This window comes from Lepisosteus platostomus, chromosome 26 (assembly GCF_059453375.1).
Source record: "Lepisosteus platostomus isolate fLepPlt1 chromosome 26, fLepPlt1.hap1, whole genome shotgun sequence".
NCBI classification, from domain to species: domain Eukaryota; kingdom Metazoa; phylum Chordata; class Actinopteri; order Semionotiformes; family Lepisosteidae; genus Lepisosteus; species Lepisosteus platostomus.
The window spans coordinates 8,287,736-8,304,835 of NC_142636.1; the positions used below are offsets into that span (position 1 = coordinate 8,287,736).

Genomic DNA, 17,100 nt, shown 5'->3' on the forward strand with positions numbered 1-17,100 from the left:
TTTCAGCCTGTGTTGTTTTCCCAATATAGTTTGTAGTTAGAGCTGAGGCACTGGGAGAGACAGAGGGAGGCAGTGTGGCCAAGCTGGGGAGAGGTATAGGTTTAATGTCGGGCTCATAAATAAATCAATAGGAAGGGGACAGTGTTCCTGCCAGTGACAGTGAAAGCAGGAATGCCCTTTTCCGCTCAGGACAGTGGCCTACCACTCAGTATCTGAAGCCACAAGGCTCTCCAGCCTTACATTACGCTACAAGTCAGGAATTTCACTTTGGCCTCTGTTCAGTCCAGATTATACAACTCCAAAAATCCAACCAGAGAGGAAAAAAAAATTGAACTGGATCAGCGCAATCAGCTCACGTTAAAATGAAACCCTCCTCCATAACAACTGTGCCTCCTGGGACCTGTTTAATGACCTCAAAGAATTATCTGGGCAAGAATTCCACTATTAAAAAAATCCCTGGTTGTCATTATTGTTGTAATTTTTCCACAGCTCTCAAATCCTGACTCAGAAAAATCTGTGTAGCATTAGGGGGGTGGGGGGGGGGATCTTAGAAACGATGTCATTGTTTTGTTGTAAAAGAGCAAAAGGGGGGGCAGCAAATTTGTTTTGAAGAGAAGGGGTGAACTTTTCATTCTCGCGTTTCCTCGATCAGATCCTCATTGTAGATAGGGAAGTTGTTTTAAAGCAGAGTAAATAATTCAAAGAATATTTGTGTTTGCAATCTCTCTCTCCCCCCCCCCCCCCCCCCCCCAATACCCTGGTATAGTAGGAATTGCTTTACACAAAGGGTGGCGGAGGTGTGGACCAAGCTGCCCAGCCATGTGGTTGAAGCCCCTACCCTGGCCTTTCTCAGGAAATGGTTGAGCCAGATCCTGGAATAAATGATCAATTAGCTCGTAACTACTGAAACACATTAGAGGGGCCAAATGGTGTCCTTGTTTGGAACGTTTATGCTCGTGCCCTGTGTTGACATTTGCTCAGACTTTTTCCTTTTTCCTCCGACATTGAGCCAGAATTTTGGGCCAGACCTGGGCACCCGCTCGCAGACGCTGTGTCAGTGCGCAGGAACCCTGTTCAGAAAGCCCTTCGCGAACAGAGGCGGCTTCAGACGGCGCGCACGGGCTGAACAACGGGCGATTCTTGCCGCACGCTGGCCAACCCCCCTCTCACCTGCCCTTGTTAAGTGCCGTTGCCAGGGCGACTTGAACATAATCAAAGCTAAACATTTCCTAACCTGGCAGAGGCGGAGAGGCGGGGCGGGGGGGGGAGTCTGAGAGAGAGAAGGATTTGTAAAAAAGAAGCTGCTTTCACTGGCCCTTCCATCGATGAGCCCCTCACCTCTGCAGTGTCTGCCCTGGGGACCCTGCCAGCAGTGGGGCTCAGCCAGGGTTTAGGCTATACTTGGTATCGTCTAGATGTCATGGGCTGCTCTCTGTTGTTTTTTTCTGCTTTAATATGGCACAGGCGCCCCCATGAATGACATAGCTTTAACTTCTAATTCAATGCAGTGAAGGATTTCGGCACCTGCCCGGGGCGGGACAGTACAGGGCTGTCCTACTGCGGCTGTCTGCTTTTTTTTTTTAAAAAAAAAAAAGGTCCCGGATTCCTGCACCTCTCAGAATGGGGGGTGGAGCTGGAGAGTGGGCGCTTCGGAGGATCATCCGCAGCGGGGTGGCCACGTGCCTGCAGACTCATCGAGATGCTTGGAGACGGAGCTTGATTTTCACACCGAGTCGAAAATCCATTTGCAATTTCAGCATTGCTCCTTTATTGCGCTTATTAAAATTGGGGGGGGGAGGCCCTTTCCTTCGGATGAGACATAAAACCGAGGTCCAGACTCTCTTTGGTCATTAAAAATCCCAGGGTGTCACCCCGGTGTCCTGTCCAGATTTCCCCCCTGGTCTTTACCCATCATGGCCTCCTCATAACCCCCCTCTCTGAACTGGCTTCATCACTCTGCTCTGGTGTGTGGGGAGCGGACTGGAGCTCTCTGGCTGCCGTGGTCCGTTCAGCAGAGCTGGTGCAGCACGCCCCAGCCAGGCGTCCCAGCAGGCACCGCAGCGTCACAGGCGCCTGGGCACGGTCGGTCTGGCTGTCGTGCACAAACCAGACGACAGGATCACAAATCCAGCAGTCTCCAGTCCTCGTCTCGGAGAGCACCAGTGCAACAGTTTTTATAAGTCACCTTTACAACACCAGTTTCTCAAGAGGCAAAAACATAGCAGGTGGTGTTAACTTACAGAATTCAGAGCTGGAGCCAAACTCATTCGCAGGGTACTGTTAATTGGTTAAGTGACTGGCTTAACTGATCAGTATCTCACAGATGTTCCCAGGTATTTATTGTCCCTTGATTGACAGTCCCATCTGGCCAGGGCAGGGCAGTATTGTGGCTCAGTGATTAGGGGCCTGGATATGTGTTTAGGATGTTGCGAGTTCAAATCCCAAGTGAGACACAGCTGTTTTTCTCCAGTACATTGCCTAGCTGCATAAAAGGGTGTAAGTGTTCTACTTCTAGATAATGGCATCAATTATAAAAAAAATATTTGATTAGTTCAAGGTGACCTACAATATGTTTTCAGTTGTGGTCCTTCAGGCCCTCTGCCGTACTTTCCAGTTTTCCTTACAACTGCTCTGTCATGAGTGTAAATTTAAAGTCTTCTCCAAGACTTTAAATTTTAAGTAAATTTGACTAAATGTGTTCTTAACCAAATTAAAGTAAGATTTTAGTCATATGATGTTCTTAGATTATCTTTAATCAATGATTTTACTAGCCTTTGATACACGTTCCATGTAAAGTTACATGGACAAAACCTAGACTGCACACAGCAGAACCATGCAGGAGTCAAGGCATGCAACTGCAAGTTCGTGGAAGGGTCACAGAGGGGTCAGGGGTCACAGGACTCCTGCTGGCAAGCTTCCCCATTTTAGTTTGTCCCACAGGAATTTGTGGAATTTGTGTTGTAAGGAGTAAAACTTGTGACTTGTGACCCAAGTCAATAGTGTCTCCTGGTTTACATTCAAAATATCTGATGGATTTAACAGATCCCCTTGACTGAGCTAGTAATTCTCTTGGTTCTTGTAGTGTATTTTGTTTTCTGCCCTCCCAGTTTGGAATTCAGAAGACCACCCATTGAGCCAATCAGCTTTGCTTATGTGGTGAGTCTGATAGGAGAGTCAGTGCCGATTGGAGGACCAGACAGGTTCCTTGGACACTCCCATCCATGGAGCCAATCAGCTTTGGTTATGCAGTGACCTCAGTAGAGCCTGACAGGAGAGTCAATGCTGATTGGAGCATTTTTTCTCACTTCTCTGGGAGAACACAAGTAAGCCGATTTTTGCTCGACTCCTCGTTGCACCAAAAGAGACGATTGAGCCCTGCCTGGCTCATCCCAGGTGAGCCCTGGTGGCGCTCTGTGAGTTGCGCATAACCAGGGCTCAGAATCTTGACACCTGGATCGGAGAGCGTGTTGTGTGCCCTTAAAGTTATTTCTAGTGGGGCTACAAGGGAAGTCCTAGTACTTTATTGGAAAGCATCATCTCAGAAGCCTGGGCGAGATTTCAATGTACCAAAGAAAATGCCCAACTAGAAAGGATTCTACTTCATATTGAAACTGAGAGTGCAGGTTGAGGACAGAGAACAGAAGGCACTTTACGGTAAGAGGTGTAGGTGTCTGGAACAGCTTGGCCAGCTGCAGTGTCAAAGGACATGGCCTGAAATCGTGCAAGAGATACTTGGATCACTATGTCACACCCCAGCGTGATGAGCCACATCGCCCTCACTCATTTGCAACTATAACTGTTTGTGTTACTGTAGCCATCGAATGATCAAATGCATTACAAAATAATATGTTTTTAACAACATTTGAGCAATTGAGTGCTCGGCTGCAAAGAATCCCGAAATGCTCTCGAATACATGCGCTGCTGAGTCCCCAGGACAGTTTGCGAGCCGCTCCAGCGGAGCGGAGTGAAAACAGACTTCGCAATTCGACCCGCTCCAGGCTGATATCAGCTGGTCTAGAATTCCAAGACCATTTGGTCAGACTGCGCGGGACTAGAGGTAGAAAAGCCCGTGTCGCTCTTTTCAACCCGAGGAGGAGGGGAAAGGAAACCAGTTCGCAGACAAAGGGTTACGAATTCCTGGATGGGACGGCGAGTCGTTGATTGACGCGTTTTACTATCCGCCTTTAAAAAAAAAGAGAGATATTTTTTTTTCCGTTACTGGAGCGTGTAGCAATAACGCGCGATATGATCAGACACTAGAAGACTGGATTCCTCTCTTTTTCCAACACACGGAGGATATCGGCTTGCCCGGACGGCGAATTGCTGAACCCAGACTGCGGGTCAGGCGAGCACCTTCAAAAAGGGGGGGATTCCCAACTCGAAGAGCTCACCGGGAGTTTCTTTTCGACTGGCCGAGTTCCACGCACGATTTCGGGAGACATGGGTGCGAGCCACTGGTTGCCCGCTCTGCTTTCAGTCTCGGTGTTGCTGACTGCCGGCGTCTGTGACTCGGACACGCAGGAAATGCAAGGTAACGTAACAGTAAAATAGCCTCCCGTGCTCTTTTCCACAGCAAAGAAGGGGGGAAAGACGTGTTTCGGGAATGTTTTAAATAATAACCCCCACCATAATCTACACGCGCGCACAAAAGTACTGCATGAATAGCTGATACCGGCGCCTAATGCAGCTATTGAAACACATTTCTTTTTAATATCAGTATTTTCTTTAACATCGTTTTCTGTTCTTCTTTAGGGAAGTTTTGTATTGTCCCTTATTTAAACGCTTGCTGGGATTTTGCACTTTTTCGTGGCCTACAATTAATAAGTTAACCCGAGACATATCTTTTTCAGTCTGTGCAGTTGAGGTGCAGTCTCCTTTTCCAAAATTCCCACGCACAATCAATGCCGTTGTCCTCAAAAGGCATCGGTAGCACGTCTTACTTTCTCTCGTTTAGACACAGCCTGGTCAGCGCTAGAACAATGAATGAACTTGTTTCGCTACGTCTCATTAGAGTCTAACTTGTTATCCGGCGAAACATTTTCCCTAACGTCAAACATCTGCATTTTTTTTTCCGTTTCACCTCTCTCCGCAACGCCGCCACCGAGCTCCTTAAAAAAATTCACTACCGCAGGATTTGCATCTCTTCCTCCGCCGCCCCCGCCTCTTGTAAAGGAAGAAAACAAAATTAACTTCGCAGGAATCTCTTTAAGGACGCAGAGTTTCAAGCCCCGGCTCGAAATCCTGCATAAACGTCGTGGCAAACTAGTGCACGAGTTTAAAACTCGAAGCACCGCCTGTTACATGTCACCGAAATGAAATGACTAAATAATCTGGTTTCCTCCGAAGACTGCAGCTGTTTGGCATGTGTGCCTGCCGGCCTCTGAATCACGGATTTTCAGCATGTTGCACTGCCGCACGGCGCTGCCGCAGCTGTCAGGCGCCGCAGCCGAACTGAATCCCCTCAGGTCACCTCGTCGAGGGCCGGTTCGGCAGACCTTTAGGGTTTCCCTGCCTGAGATGTCTGCCTATAAGGCTCTCCGAAAATTCTCTTTTCCAGGCTTTATTCCCGTTTTGTGGGAAACAAAAGCTGGTGCCTTTATGGAAAAATAGCGCATCCCAAACCCAGAACAGGAGTCGCTGTTTTACACAAAGGGTTGTGGGTGCCTGGAACAATTTAACAATTTGTCCAAACTCCCAGCCTGGCTGCTAATTAGATTAATTAGCTCTAAACATGCCAAACAGCCCCCATCCTTTCATTTATTTTTTAAACTGCTGGAGTCTATCCCAACAAACAACAGGCACAAGGCCGGGGTAGACCCTGGATGGGACACCAGTCCATCACAGGACACACACAGACACGCACACTCACACCAGGGCCAGTTTTCCCAGACACCAATTAACCTGCTGGCATGTCTTTGGCCTGTGGGAGGAAACCAGTGCACCTGGAGGAAACCTGTGTGAACACACGGAGAACATGCAAACTCCCCACAGACAGCACCCCAGGTCCAGAATTGAACCCAGGGCCTCGACACTGTGCCGCCCCAAATTTCCACCTTTATCTTTTGCAAACTCTGGATTCCTTAGTGAGACACATCAGTATTAAGTGCTTTGTGTCCCACCCAGTTTATGAACCCACAACCTTCCAGTTACCAGCCCAGAGCCCCAGCAATTATCTAGATGTGCTGTGGGCAACATCAGCTGGTCAGCGTGTGAACGTCCTGTCTGTGACTGAACAGAGGCCTATTGTAGGTAGGGTAAACCTTATCAGGAATTGTGTTAGCACCTGCCCTGTGCTATCTCCTGTACTTCATAAAGGGACCATAGCTTTTGGCTTAATTATTTTCATCAGACCACATTTTATTAACCACAGGCTTGATTGAGGTCTTGTGACTCAGATGAGTGAGTCACAAGAATTTGACTGTGTTTCTGATTTTCATGTCACATTCTTTATCGCCTGGCTACAATGGAGGCTATATATGTTGCTGCACAATGAAAACACAGCAGTCTCCTTTTTGCGTGAATAGCTCACTGGGTCCATAATCCCCGTACTGATTTGCCAGTATGTTGTGAAGAGTGGGCAGATATTGCTAGGTTTCCTGTTGTAGTACTAGTGTGCTTTGGGGTGACGGCTGAGCTCAAGTCCCAGAAAACGACAGGCGCTCACTGCTTGAGCCGAGTTAACATTTCCAAAACGAAGAATCTGGAAAAATCCCTGTTCAAAACCAGCATTATTTTCCTGTGAAAATTCCTTTCAGCATAATTGAAGTCCGGCTGCCTGGAGAAGGATATACAGTACTGTGCTCCTCCATCAGCAGACCAGTCAGGAGAATCCAGAAAATCAGCTCTGGGAGGGTCAGGATTTGTCCTACACGGCAGAATGTCACAATTCCAGCCCAGGACAGTCACGGCAGTCTGATCCATCTGCCCGATTATTTCCAAGCCACTGTGGCCTTAGCTGGGGGATCTAGCTCCTGACCAGAAGGTCCCGGGTTCAATCCCAGGTAGGGGCAGGCGATAGAGCTTGCTCTAATTCCTTCCAGATGGCTCACAGGTCCACTCAGCCTGCTTTCCAAGTGAGTACTGGGGGTTAATCCTTCTGGGGGGAACAGGCTGGCCGGAGCGTGATGCTGACCACATCACCTCCACCTCCAGTGTCGGATGGGCAAGAGAAATTGGGGCCCCTTGCCCCCCATCCCTCCCATGGGCCTTTATGGCCTGAAAAGGGACCTACCTGTGGCCTTAGGTCAAGTCACAAGTGTGACGACATGGAGACCAGAGGAATAAATCCATACTCCTCCGTATCCCGAATCCCACCTCCTCCTCCTCTTCCTCATATGATGTAATCCCCACAGGTGGGGGACAGGGCAAGGCACATACTTCATAACAAACAGAAGCAAAACTGACACGTGTACTCTCCACCAACAGCCCCATCGTCCGTTGCTGTGTCTTATCTGCTTGGTAAGATCCTGAGCAGGAGTGCTGTAGGTGAGTCTTGTGTTGTTGACAGTGCAGACCTGGGCTGTAAGCTCAGCGCGCTACAGTGACATGGACAAGCCCGTGGGCCAGCTGGGTTTCCATGCTCCACCACTTCTGCAGTGTCGGCTTTCTTGAGCACGTGGCACTGTGACCCCTCGGGGAGGGCATATCATGGGGCGGAGCGGTGGCACTGTGGCTAAGGATCTGCGCCTGTGGCTGGAAGGTTGCCGGTTCAAATCCTGCAGCTGGCAGAGGAATCCTACTCTGTTGGGCCCCTGAGCAAGGCCCTCAACCCCCAACTGCTCCAGGGGTGCTGTATAAATGGCTGACCCTGCACTCTGACCCCAAGCTTCTCTCCCTGTCTGTGTGTCTCATGGAGAGCAAGCTGGGGTCTGTGAAAAGACACATTCCTAATGCAAGAAATGGTAGATGGCCAATAAAGTGATCTTATCTTATGTCTCCTGCTAACTTTAGAGTCTTTTCATCTTGACAGCGCGTCCCATTCCATGCCGAAAACCTGAGTTCCGATCCGTGCAGTTGTGTGAGACCTGCGCTTACGATACTGTGCTCTCTGCGACCCATTCAGGCTGGTGGGCTGTGTTTCCTTTGCGCATCAGTGTAGGAAGTGAGCCGGGCGAAAAGCACACAAAGCTGAGAACCAGCAGATCCGGCCTCTCGGTTCGAAGAGGGTTAAACTGGGTTGTTTTCCAGTGGCTCACACGGGGGCCGGTGCCACAGGAAAATGAGATGCCCCCTGAACTTTGCTGCTGGGGCTGGATGTGTTCCAGGAACACACTTCTTGTGCAGGAGGGAGAAGCCTGGAGACCCCGACCCTCCTGTGAAAATCCAAAACATTAGTTGTGGGACTGGGGGCAACGGTACACATTGTTAAATGCCAATGATTTGAGACCTTACTCCCAGATCGTTCCCACCAGTGTCCCACAGAGAATCTGGAATCCCGGGACAATCCAGGAGAGCTAGTCGTGCAAATATAACCCCTGTGCTGGAAAACTCTCATTGCAATAGAATGCTATCATCTAGCTGGCAGCATTGCTGTAGGGCAGGGCTGTTCGGTCTGATCAGTCAGTTGGCACCACCATAGTAGGTTAGTCTGCTGTGGCATTACAGCACTTCAGTGCAACCGGCACCTGGATTGTTAAATTGATCCTCCTGGTGATCAATTAATTAAGCAGCGGATAGTTGCAAAGTTCTTCACTGCAGTGGGTTGGGAGAGGGACTTGTTGAGTGGTCCTGCTGCAGCTGCACGGTCGCGCCTCTTGTCAAAGTCTACCGTGGTATTCGGTTATCTCTCACTGTTGCACCATGCTTATTGCTCGCATTTGATAACGTTCGGTTACAGAACCCTCCAGCTCGAGTACTGCTTTGCATTCTGTCTGTCTTTAGCATGCTTTAGTGCCCAGAAAGCTGAGTAGATCTGTCCTCTCCATTCAAAGAGGTTTAAAACTGGTTACCATAGTACACATAGCACACAGTGCTTTAGTACAGTTCTGGGGCGAGACCTTGTCGATATCTCAGTCAGGCACCCAATGTAAGATCTGGAGATCACAGCTGGGCCTCCCAGGCCAGGGTGATCCACTGACCTGCCCCAGGTGACTTGTTCAGGGCCTGGCTGCATAATCACTCGTATCTGGCACTCAGTCCTCTCCCTCACTTGATCTCGACCAGCAGTAGTCAAGCCCCCTCCAATCTGACAGAGCACTAGTGAACTCGCTCTGCTCTTCCAGTCCCCCTGTGCAGTGTTTAATGTGGTCTACCCAAGTTCCTAGCTCTAACGTTTTGTACCATCGGCATCTCTGCCTCCCAGCCATGCTGCCTCTGCAGTGACAGTAGTTATATGAGCTGGTCTGCTGCTCGGGCAGACTGCTCTCCAAGATCTCTTAACGGGCAGCATCTGTGACCTCCCAGGTGAGCAACAGCTGACACCCTATCGCGCTGTAGGTGTTTTCATGTTCTCAATTCAATTCAATTCAATTCAAGGTGCTCTATTAGCATGACCGATGGGCACAATCAGTGTTGCCAAAGCAAAGAAAAATAAAATGAACATGAAACAAAACAAAAAATATAAAATCAAATCTACAGACATATTACAGCCATTTACAACAAAGACATATCATAAAATATTGATATATACTGTAGACAGATGGAGCATTACTGGGAGACAGGCTCCCTGCTCCTCAGGCTGGGACAGGAGATCACACACTGGGCTTCTCTCTCTCACTTGGCCTGAGCGTCCTCTGCGGATGGTCTCCCTTTCTCCATTGCTGGCACTGTGCCTGTGTGCCCAGTCTCCAGCGTCCGGCACCTTTCAGATGTAATTGACTCACTAGTGGGGGGGGGAGAACTGGCAGGCAGAGGCAAAAACAGCGGGGGAACAATAGAGGGGATGAAGGCGGGGAAGTCAGGGTCCAGCGAGCTCTCTGCTGATTTCTAGGGGGAGGGGCTTGGAGACAACAGGCAGGAGAATGGCTGGGAGGGAGGGTGGGCTGGAGGCATTGTTCTCTCACAGGGAGAGCAGGGCTTTGATGTCCAGCCAGGTGTCAGAGTGAATTACGCAGCGTCACCCCTCTGTCTGGGAAGAGCTGCGGGGCCCTGGACACAGCGAGCACGTGAGAGCGAGCGATCCTGTCCTCGGCTCCAGCCGGACGGGTGAGAGCGGCTCATGTTCTTCTACACGTGTAATTAATCGGTGACTAGGCTGGATTAAATCGAGGAGAGAAGCAGCAAGTTGGCCATGACTGGAAAAGTCTTCGTTTTAAACGTGACAGAGAGAAAGTGGGAGGGGCTGTAATTGCAATACCACGAGCATTCAGGGACTGAAGGGAAAAATAAAGTTTAGGGTCACTCGGGATAGTTTAGGAGATTTACACCGAGAGTTGTGGGAGTCTGGCACTAGCTCCCAATTCATGAGGCAGACGTCGACTCCATGTGACTCTTTAAAGGGACAGGGGGGATTCTGAAATTGCTTAACTAGCGACAGCCAAACAAGCAAGATAGCCTCTTATCCGTTACGTGTCCTGTATTTTCATGTTCAGAACAGGAGCAGCGCTGACACTTCCGATACAGTTTTTTGGAAAGGGTTTGGATGGGGCAAAACGTTCAAGATCAAGATTCCCCCCGCCTCCTCTCTCGCTTCCTCTCCTTTCCCTGTTTCCCCTTCTCCTGGAGCACCAGGGGGATCTCTCCCATTGTTGGACTGACTTTTTCCCTCTCCCTTTCGTTTCGGAAGGAGGGATCAGGACTCTCCATCTCGTCCCCGATCCCGACTGGCTTGGAACAGTCTCTTCACAGGCCTGGAGCGCTAAACCAAAGCCTTCTCGTCACACCCCACAGCTCCAGCGCCACTTCGCCAGTGCAAGGAAAGCACTTTTAATGTGCCGAAAGGGCTGTTCCCAAACGGAAACTGGTAACTCAAACATAAATGAAAGGGGCGCAGGGCAGTCCCTGTCGTTTCCACGTTTCCCCCTTTCAGCCTCCCTTCGTTTCCTAGGCAACCACACAACTCCCCCCACTCCTGAAGGTATAGCGGCCCTAAATCTGGGGTGCCCCCCCTGCCGAACATCAGGTGAGGAAGTGGCGATCGCTACAATCCAGTACGAGATTGTGTCCCCCCCCCCCAGGGGGGCTGGGGTTCAGGCTGCTGTATGGGCTGGGTGTCTGCCTGCCGCCCTGTCTGTGAGATCTGGGGCAGGAGACTCCTCTGGCCTGCGAGTTCTTTGGCACAGCTTTTTTCTCGAACCTCCATTTCCACCCAGACTTGCAGGCATCACAGACGGCCTCAGCCCTCTCTCTCTCTCTCCTCTTCTGCCTGAATGGCTGCTCTGTCTGAGGCTCTATCTCCTCCCCGCCGTCAGCGCCGTGCAAGCGAGGCAGCGATAGCGGAGGTGCAGAAGCAGATAGGTGCAGCTACAGAAGGCAGCCTTTGTGCTCCTGAAGTACTGAGCTCCCCAGGGGCTGCTGCTCTCCGGGCTCTTGTGGACTTGATTAAAACCTTTCTCCTTTTTGCCATGTGTGCCCACTGAGGTTGCGACACGTCGGCTTTTCTCAAACCGGCAGTGGCTGAGATTTGCAGCAGATCCACGGTTCGGAACTGGCAGTTGTAGTTCAGCTCAGCACACTGCGTCAGCCCTGATTGCACCAGCTGGGTGGGCCTGCAGGGAGCACACTGCCTGTCTGGGGAAGGGATTCAGCCTGTCTATCTGCTCACAGGGGCCCTGAGCCCTTCCACTGCTCTCCGGCACCTACGGGTGTCCCTGCCGGGGCAGAGTCCCGTCAAGTACGTTGTTTAAAGACCCTGTGCGCGACGGTCCTGCTGCAGCTGCACGGATGCACTTCTTCTCAAAGTTTACCGTGGTATTCAGTTCTCTCTCACCGTTGCATCATGCTTATAGCTGGCATTGAGAACCTTCGGTTACAGACCGGTGACGCTATAATCCGGAAGAGTCTGGAGAAGGACATCAGGGGAAGATACAGCAGGGGGGGGGAACCAAGTCCAAACGGGTCCAAAAAGGGGTTATCAGGGCGCTGTCCATAATCCAAAGGCCAGAAGATCCATCCAAGATGAAGACATTTAAAATCCCCGGGAAGGGGGACCGAGACCGGGAACACAGAGAACTAAAAGCATAACGGGACCAGGCGCTCCGAGCCCCGGACCCAGAAGGTCAGGACGCCGTGGTGAAGCCGACGCCATCGGGCCACTCCTGGACCCGCTGATAGGCGGGCTTCTAGCCATCCGTCTCCCAGTGCTGAGCCAGGAACCGCGGAGACGCTAGGCTTTTACAACAAAACACAAGCAAGACACACTGGGAAATGTTCACATTACTCCTGTCCTGGAGTCCTTGCACTGGCTTCCGGTCAAATTCCGCGTAGACTTTAAAACCCTCATGCTCACCTATAAGGCTTTACATGGCTTGGCACCTCAATACCTGTCTGAACTTTTATCACCCTACTCCCCACCTCGCAACCTCTGCTCTTCAAATTCTGCCCTCCTTACTGTCCCCCAAGCCCGTCTACATTGTATGGGCGACAGGGCCTTCTCCTGCTATGCCCCCAAGCTCTGGAACTCTTTGCCCAAGGATATCAGAGAGTCACCTTCTCTAAACTCCTTCAAATCCAGACTCAAAACCTTCTTCTTCAGAAAAGCCTTTACTGAACTGGTTCCATTCTTCACCCCTCGGCTCTTCTTAATACCACCTTCCACGGTCTCCTCTATTGTTATTGTTGTATTGCTGTAATTATAATTGTGTCTTATCTTGTGAAATCTTCTTATTTATTGTTGTAGTCTTCTTATTTATTGTTATTGTCATCCTGTAAAGCGCTTTGAGAAGCCACCTTTAAAGGCGCTATATAAAATAAAGTTTTTTATTATTATTATTATTATTATTATAAATGACAAAACCCAATCCCAACGGAAAAGGGCAGGAGCGCCCTCCGGTGGAGGGACGTGGAACATGACAACAGCAGGCTTCTGCAGCCGATGATAAACCATTTTTGAGGCCCAGTGGTTGAGGGCAGCCGAGGGCAACAGTCTCACCAAAAGCAATCGGCCCCAGCATCCAACCGGGAGAGGAGACTCGGAACACGTCTTTGAAAAATGGATATTGTTTCCCAAAATTTTTGTCAAAAATCGGTCAGAAGAATTTGTTTAAAAACTGCGTCTTTGCAGTTAAAGGGTTAAAAACTTTGCAGGGTTTAACCCTTCAGCAGTGAGTGAAATCGAGTCGAATTCACGGACAGCCTGTCTCCTGTCTCATGATCAAGGGCTTTAAATCTCCTATGCTATTGTATTCAACACAGCAGGGCTGTAGTGCTACAGAACAACGTGGTGTCGTTCTTTAAGAGAAAGAAGCAAGCTCAGCAACCCTAGTATGACATACCCCAGCACGGTGTTCAGCACACAACAGACTTAAATATTTGCAACGCTCCAAATATGAGATGAGGTTTTGAGAATGCGTTCCCTACATTCACACTATGGCTCAGGAGGCTACCAGAAAAGAAATCGGAGCCAGTTGAAGACACAAGATTTTGAAAAAACTATCCCAGCGATGGGCTGAATTGGGGGAATGCCTATCCACACAGCAAGGGAGTATTGCAGTTATTTGTTTTATAAAAGAGGCAATTCCTCACACACATCTCTGCCTCTCTCCCTGGGGCCGATCTGGCAGCTGTTGTTATTTTGTTTCTCAATGTCATCTCTCTCCCTCCTTGTCTCCACCTCCAGTGATTGACCTGCTGGCTCTGCAGGACGCCAGGCAGAGCGCGGCCGCCGTGGAGAAGGTCGCCGCGGCGATGGGGACGGTGAGCGACATCTACATCGTCTCCGCCTTCCGCCTGCCGCCCAAGCTGGGAGGGGTGCTGCTGGGGCTGTACAACAAACAGGACAACACCAAGTACCTGGAGCTGGCCATCATGGGCAAGATCAACAAAGGTAAACCGCGAAGCCCAAAGGGCGACCCCTACTGGTCGGAGGGCGGAATGACAGCGTATGAAAGAAGGAGCAGCGTGTGCAGGCAGAGCATCTAGATGTTTTACAAACCTGTACATAAACGCAGATAGAAATCCAGCCTGGTTCCCCCCCTTCTTCTCCTCAGCTGTCTCCTTCCAGCTCTGTCTCTATTTATTATTTCTCCCCTTAGGTCCTGCAGTTGTGGGGTAAACGGGTAACATGTCCCCTTTGCATTGTGGGTAATGCCGAGATGCCCATAGGATCTTCTTCTTCTCCTGGTCCGGCCTGCTGCGAGGTTTTGTTCTCCTTAGTTTTGGTGCTGGGACTGGCACACTAGGCTTTCGGATTTGGACGTCTTTTCCCTTGATCCCCGTGGGTCGAATGAGCTTCCAGAGAAGGGAAAGGTGCTCTCATCTCTCCAGGTGTTTTAGATAGAGTGTTCACGGCTTGCCCGTGATCTTTGGCCGAACACCTATCCCACACCACGAAGAGGTTGGTCTCCATTTCTGTCTGCCAGTCTCCCCTGGGGCAGCAGGGTCAGTGAAAGGGAGGCACTGCGCGGTCGCATCTGTTTGGTCTGGGTATCAGGAGTGGCAATAATGACATGGCGTTCCGTGGGAAGCACGGGCGAAAGGGAAAGACCGCGAGGCGTGGCCCCTGGCTGTCAGAGGAGCCTTCGGGCTCCGGGAACCCGCACGCGCTCGGAACGCCGGGCAGGGACCCGAGAGAAGACTGGAGCCAGCCGCGGAAGCCGGAGTCGGAGCCTCAGAAGGAGCCAGTGGCTTCTGCCTGGACTAGTGGGCGAACAGTAAGGGGCCGGCGGGAGGACCCCCGCTGGACGCCAGGCGCAAGGACGGCCCGTAGGGGCCGCGGGGGGGCTGCTGCGTCGTTGACTTCAGGAGCCGCGGGTTCGGCCTCAGGGCAGGACCGTGACTGGAGTGCCTGCTCTTCTCATGGGGTCAGGCATCAGGAATCAGGCATCAGGAACCCCATGAGGGTGGGACTTCAGCCAGCCCGGTACGGATGTCTCGCCCCTCTTGTTATCCGAGAAGGCTCGCTCAGCGCACTGACTCCAGTCTCCTTCCAGCTCTGGTGCGCTACATCCGGGAGGACGGCAAGCTCCACACGGTCAACCTGCAGAACGCCAACCTGGTCGACGGGCGCACCCACTCGCTCATCCTGCGCGTGGGGGGGCTGCGGCGCGACAACCTGGCCTTGGAGATGTACGTGGACTGCCGGCTGGCCGACTCCAGCCAGGGCCTGCCCGGACTGGTCAAGCTGCCGGCCGAGGCGGACTCAGTGGAGATCCGCACCGGGTTCAAGGCCTACGCCAGGCTGCAGGTGGGGGAGGCTCATCGTCATTGGACGGCCTGTCAACCAATCAGAGCTGGGACTTATCCGAGCTCCGATTGGTCAGGCCAGCTTTCAAAGGCTTTGGAGACAGTACGGTATGTGCTTCCTAGGTATACATCTCGGAAGCTATGAACGAGAAAAGAAATCGAGCCTGTAGCCAGGCTTTGCTTGACTTATTTTCACTGAGAGGTGTGTTAGAAAGCAAAACCGGGCTGAGAGGCCAGTCTCTGCAGGTTGTGAAGCAAGCTGTACCGCTCTTTGGGGTGGGTGACAAGATGGGTGTTTGTTCACAGGGTTCAGTGGAGTCTCTGAAGTTGGCCTTGGGGGGCACAGTGGCCAAGGTTGGGGTCCTGACTGACTGTCCGTTCCAAGGAGATTCCTCACTGTACAATACAGGTACAGCAGTGTCTCTCTTTCCCACTCCCCACCTTGTTCTCTTTTTCCCTGCCCAGAGCTGGGATGGGCAGTGATGAACTTGTGCTTCTTAGAGATTTGCAATTAAGAATGATGCTTGATGATGTTGATGACATGATGCTGTTTTCTCTCTGTCTGCAGTGAACGGTGCTCTGAACACGATCCTGGGTGAGTTCTCACTCTTCATTCACAGAATAGTCACAAATGAGAGGAGACGTTCAGCCCATCTAGCCTATTTGGTAGTTAATTGAACTCATCCTGCTAGTTTGTGAAAGAAGATGGGGTATTGGATTGAACAACATGGTGGGGCAGCTTGTTCCATAAAACCCTTTGTGTAAAGAAATGGGCTCAATTTTAAAAGCTATTCCACACGTGTCTTCAAGTTTATGTAAACACAGTTGGGATATGAACCATGAACCTGCTGGGAATTATCTTTGCACCTCAATCCATTGGACCATTAGAAAAAGTGACCTTTCAGAGAACCCACTTATACGAGAAGCGGGATAATCCCAGTCCCTGGAATATCATTGCAACTGGGATGAAATTATTTTTTGCAAATTATTTTATCTACCTGCCATCTTTAACACAATGAGTGCCACAGGACCCACTGCAGAGTGGACAGCGAAACTCTTTAAATTCGACTGAATAAATACTGTCCTCAGTGAACCTGTTTTTGTCTTGAGCCCCTGAAAGAGTTTTGTTTAGAAATGGGTCCACCAAGGGTCATTATAAATCTTTTGAGAGCGATGAACATTAACCTGGCGTTGCCTGGGCTTTGCTTCCTGTCAGGTGACCACACGAAGGCTCTGATTGGTCAGCTCGTCCTCTTCAACCAGATCCTGGGAGAACTGAGAGAGGACATCCGAGAGCAGGTCTGTGAGAGGGAGGGGATTAGAGGAGAAATGGGGGGGTGAAGTATCTTGACTATGCTGGGCAGAATTAAGCTGTCTTTGACTTTACTGTATGTGCAACTGCATATTATTGTGGATGGTGTACCAGAGCAGTTAGATTTGGAGTTTTAACACTGTTTTAATTCACTAGAGGACAGTCTGGGGACACTCAAGAGACAGAGGGAGCTAAATAAGGTTCAGCATTTTACAGGAGGTTGTTAGAGAATTCGGCTTCTGGAAGCTGATAGCTCTATAAAGAGTTCAGCTCTCAACGGAGGTTTGTTCTGAGTTCGGGATAAACCAGCAAAGTCTCTTGGTGCTAGGGTAGAAGATACAGTCTCGTCAGTAGACTGTGAGACATTGAGGTTAGAATATTAACCCAGAGCCACTGATGCTAAATCAGGGACACTAATATCTCCAGATAGACGATCCTGGCTAAACAGATTCAGCCAGTTAGGTTAGAATGGCAGGTTTTGTCCACAGGGGTCAAGGAAAGGCTTGCAG

The 17,100-nt window shown here is 50.5% G+C and overlaps 1 protein-coding gene across 1 annotated transcript in view; it reads left to right on the plus strand.

The window, feature by feature from the left end:
- Positions 1-3,975: 3,975 nt before the first annotated feature.
- thbs3a (thrombospondin 3a) overlaps positions 3,976-17,100 on the plus strand; it is a 29,329-nt gene continuing 16,204 nt past the window's right edge. Inside the window, exons 1-6 of the mRNA XM_088620569.1 lie at positions 3,976-4,531; positions 13,715-13,921; positions 15,027-15,280; positions 15,586-15,688; positions 15,848-15,874; positions 16,496-16,578. Coding sequence (XP_088476695.1) covers positions 4,441-4,531; positions 13,715-13,921; positions 15,027-15,280; positions 15,586-15,688; positions 15,848-15,874; positions 16,496-16,578 — 765 coding nt within the window. The 5' untranslated portion in view covers positions 3,976-4,440. The remainder of the gene's footprint in view (positions 4,532-13,714; positions 13,922-15,026; positions 15,281-15,585; positions 15,689-15,847; positions 15,875-16,495; positions 16,579-17,100) is intronic.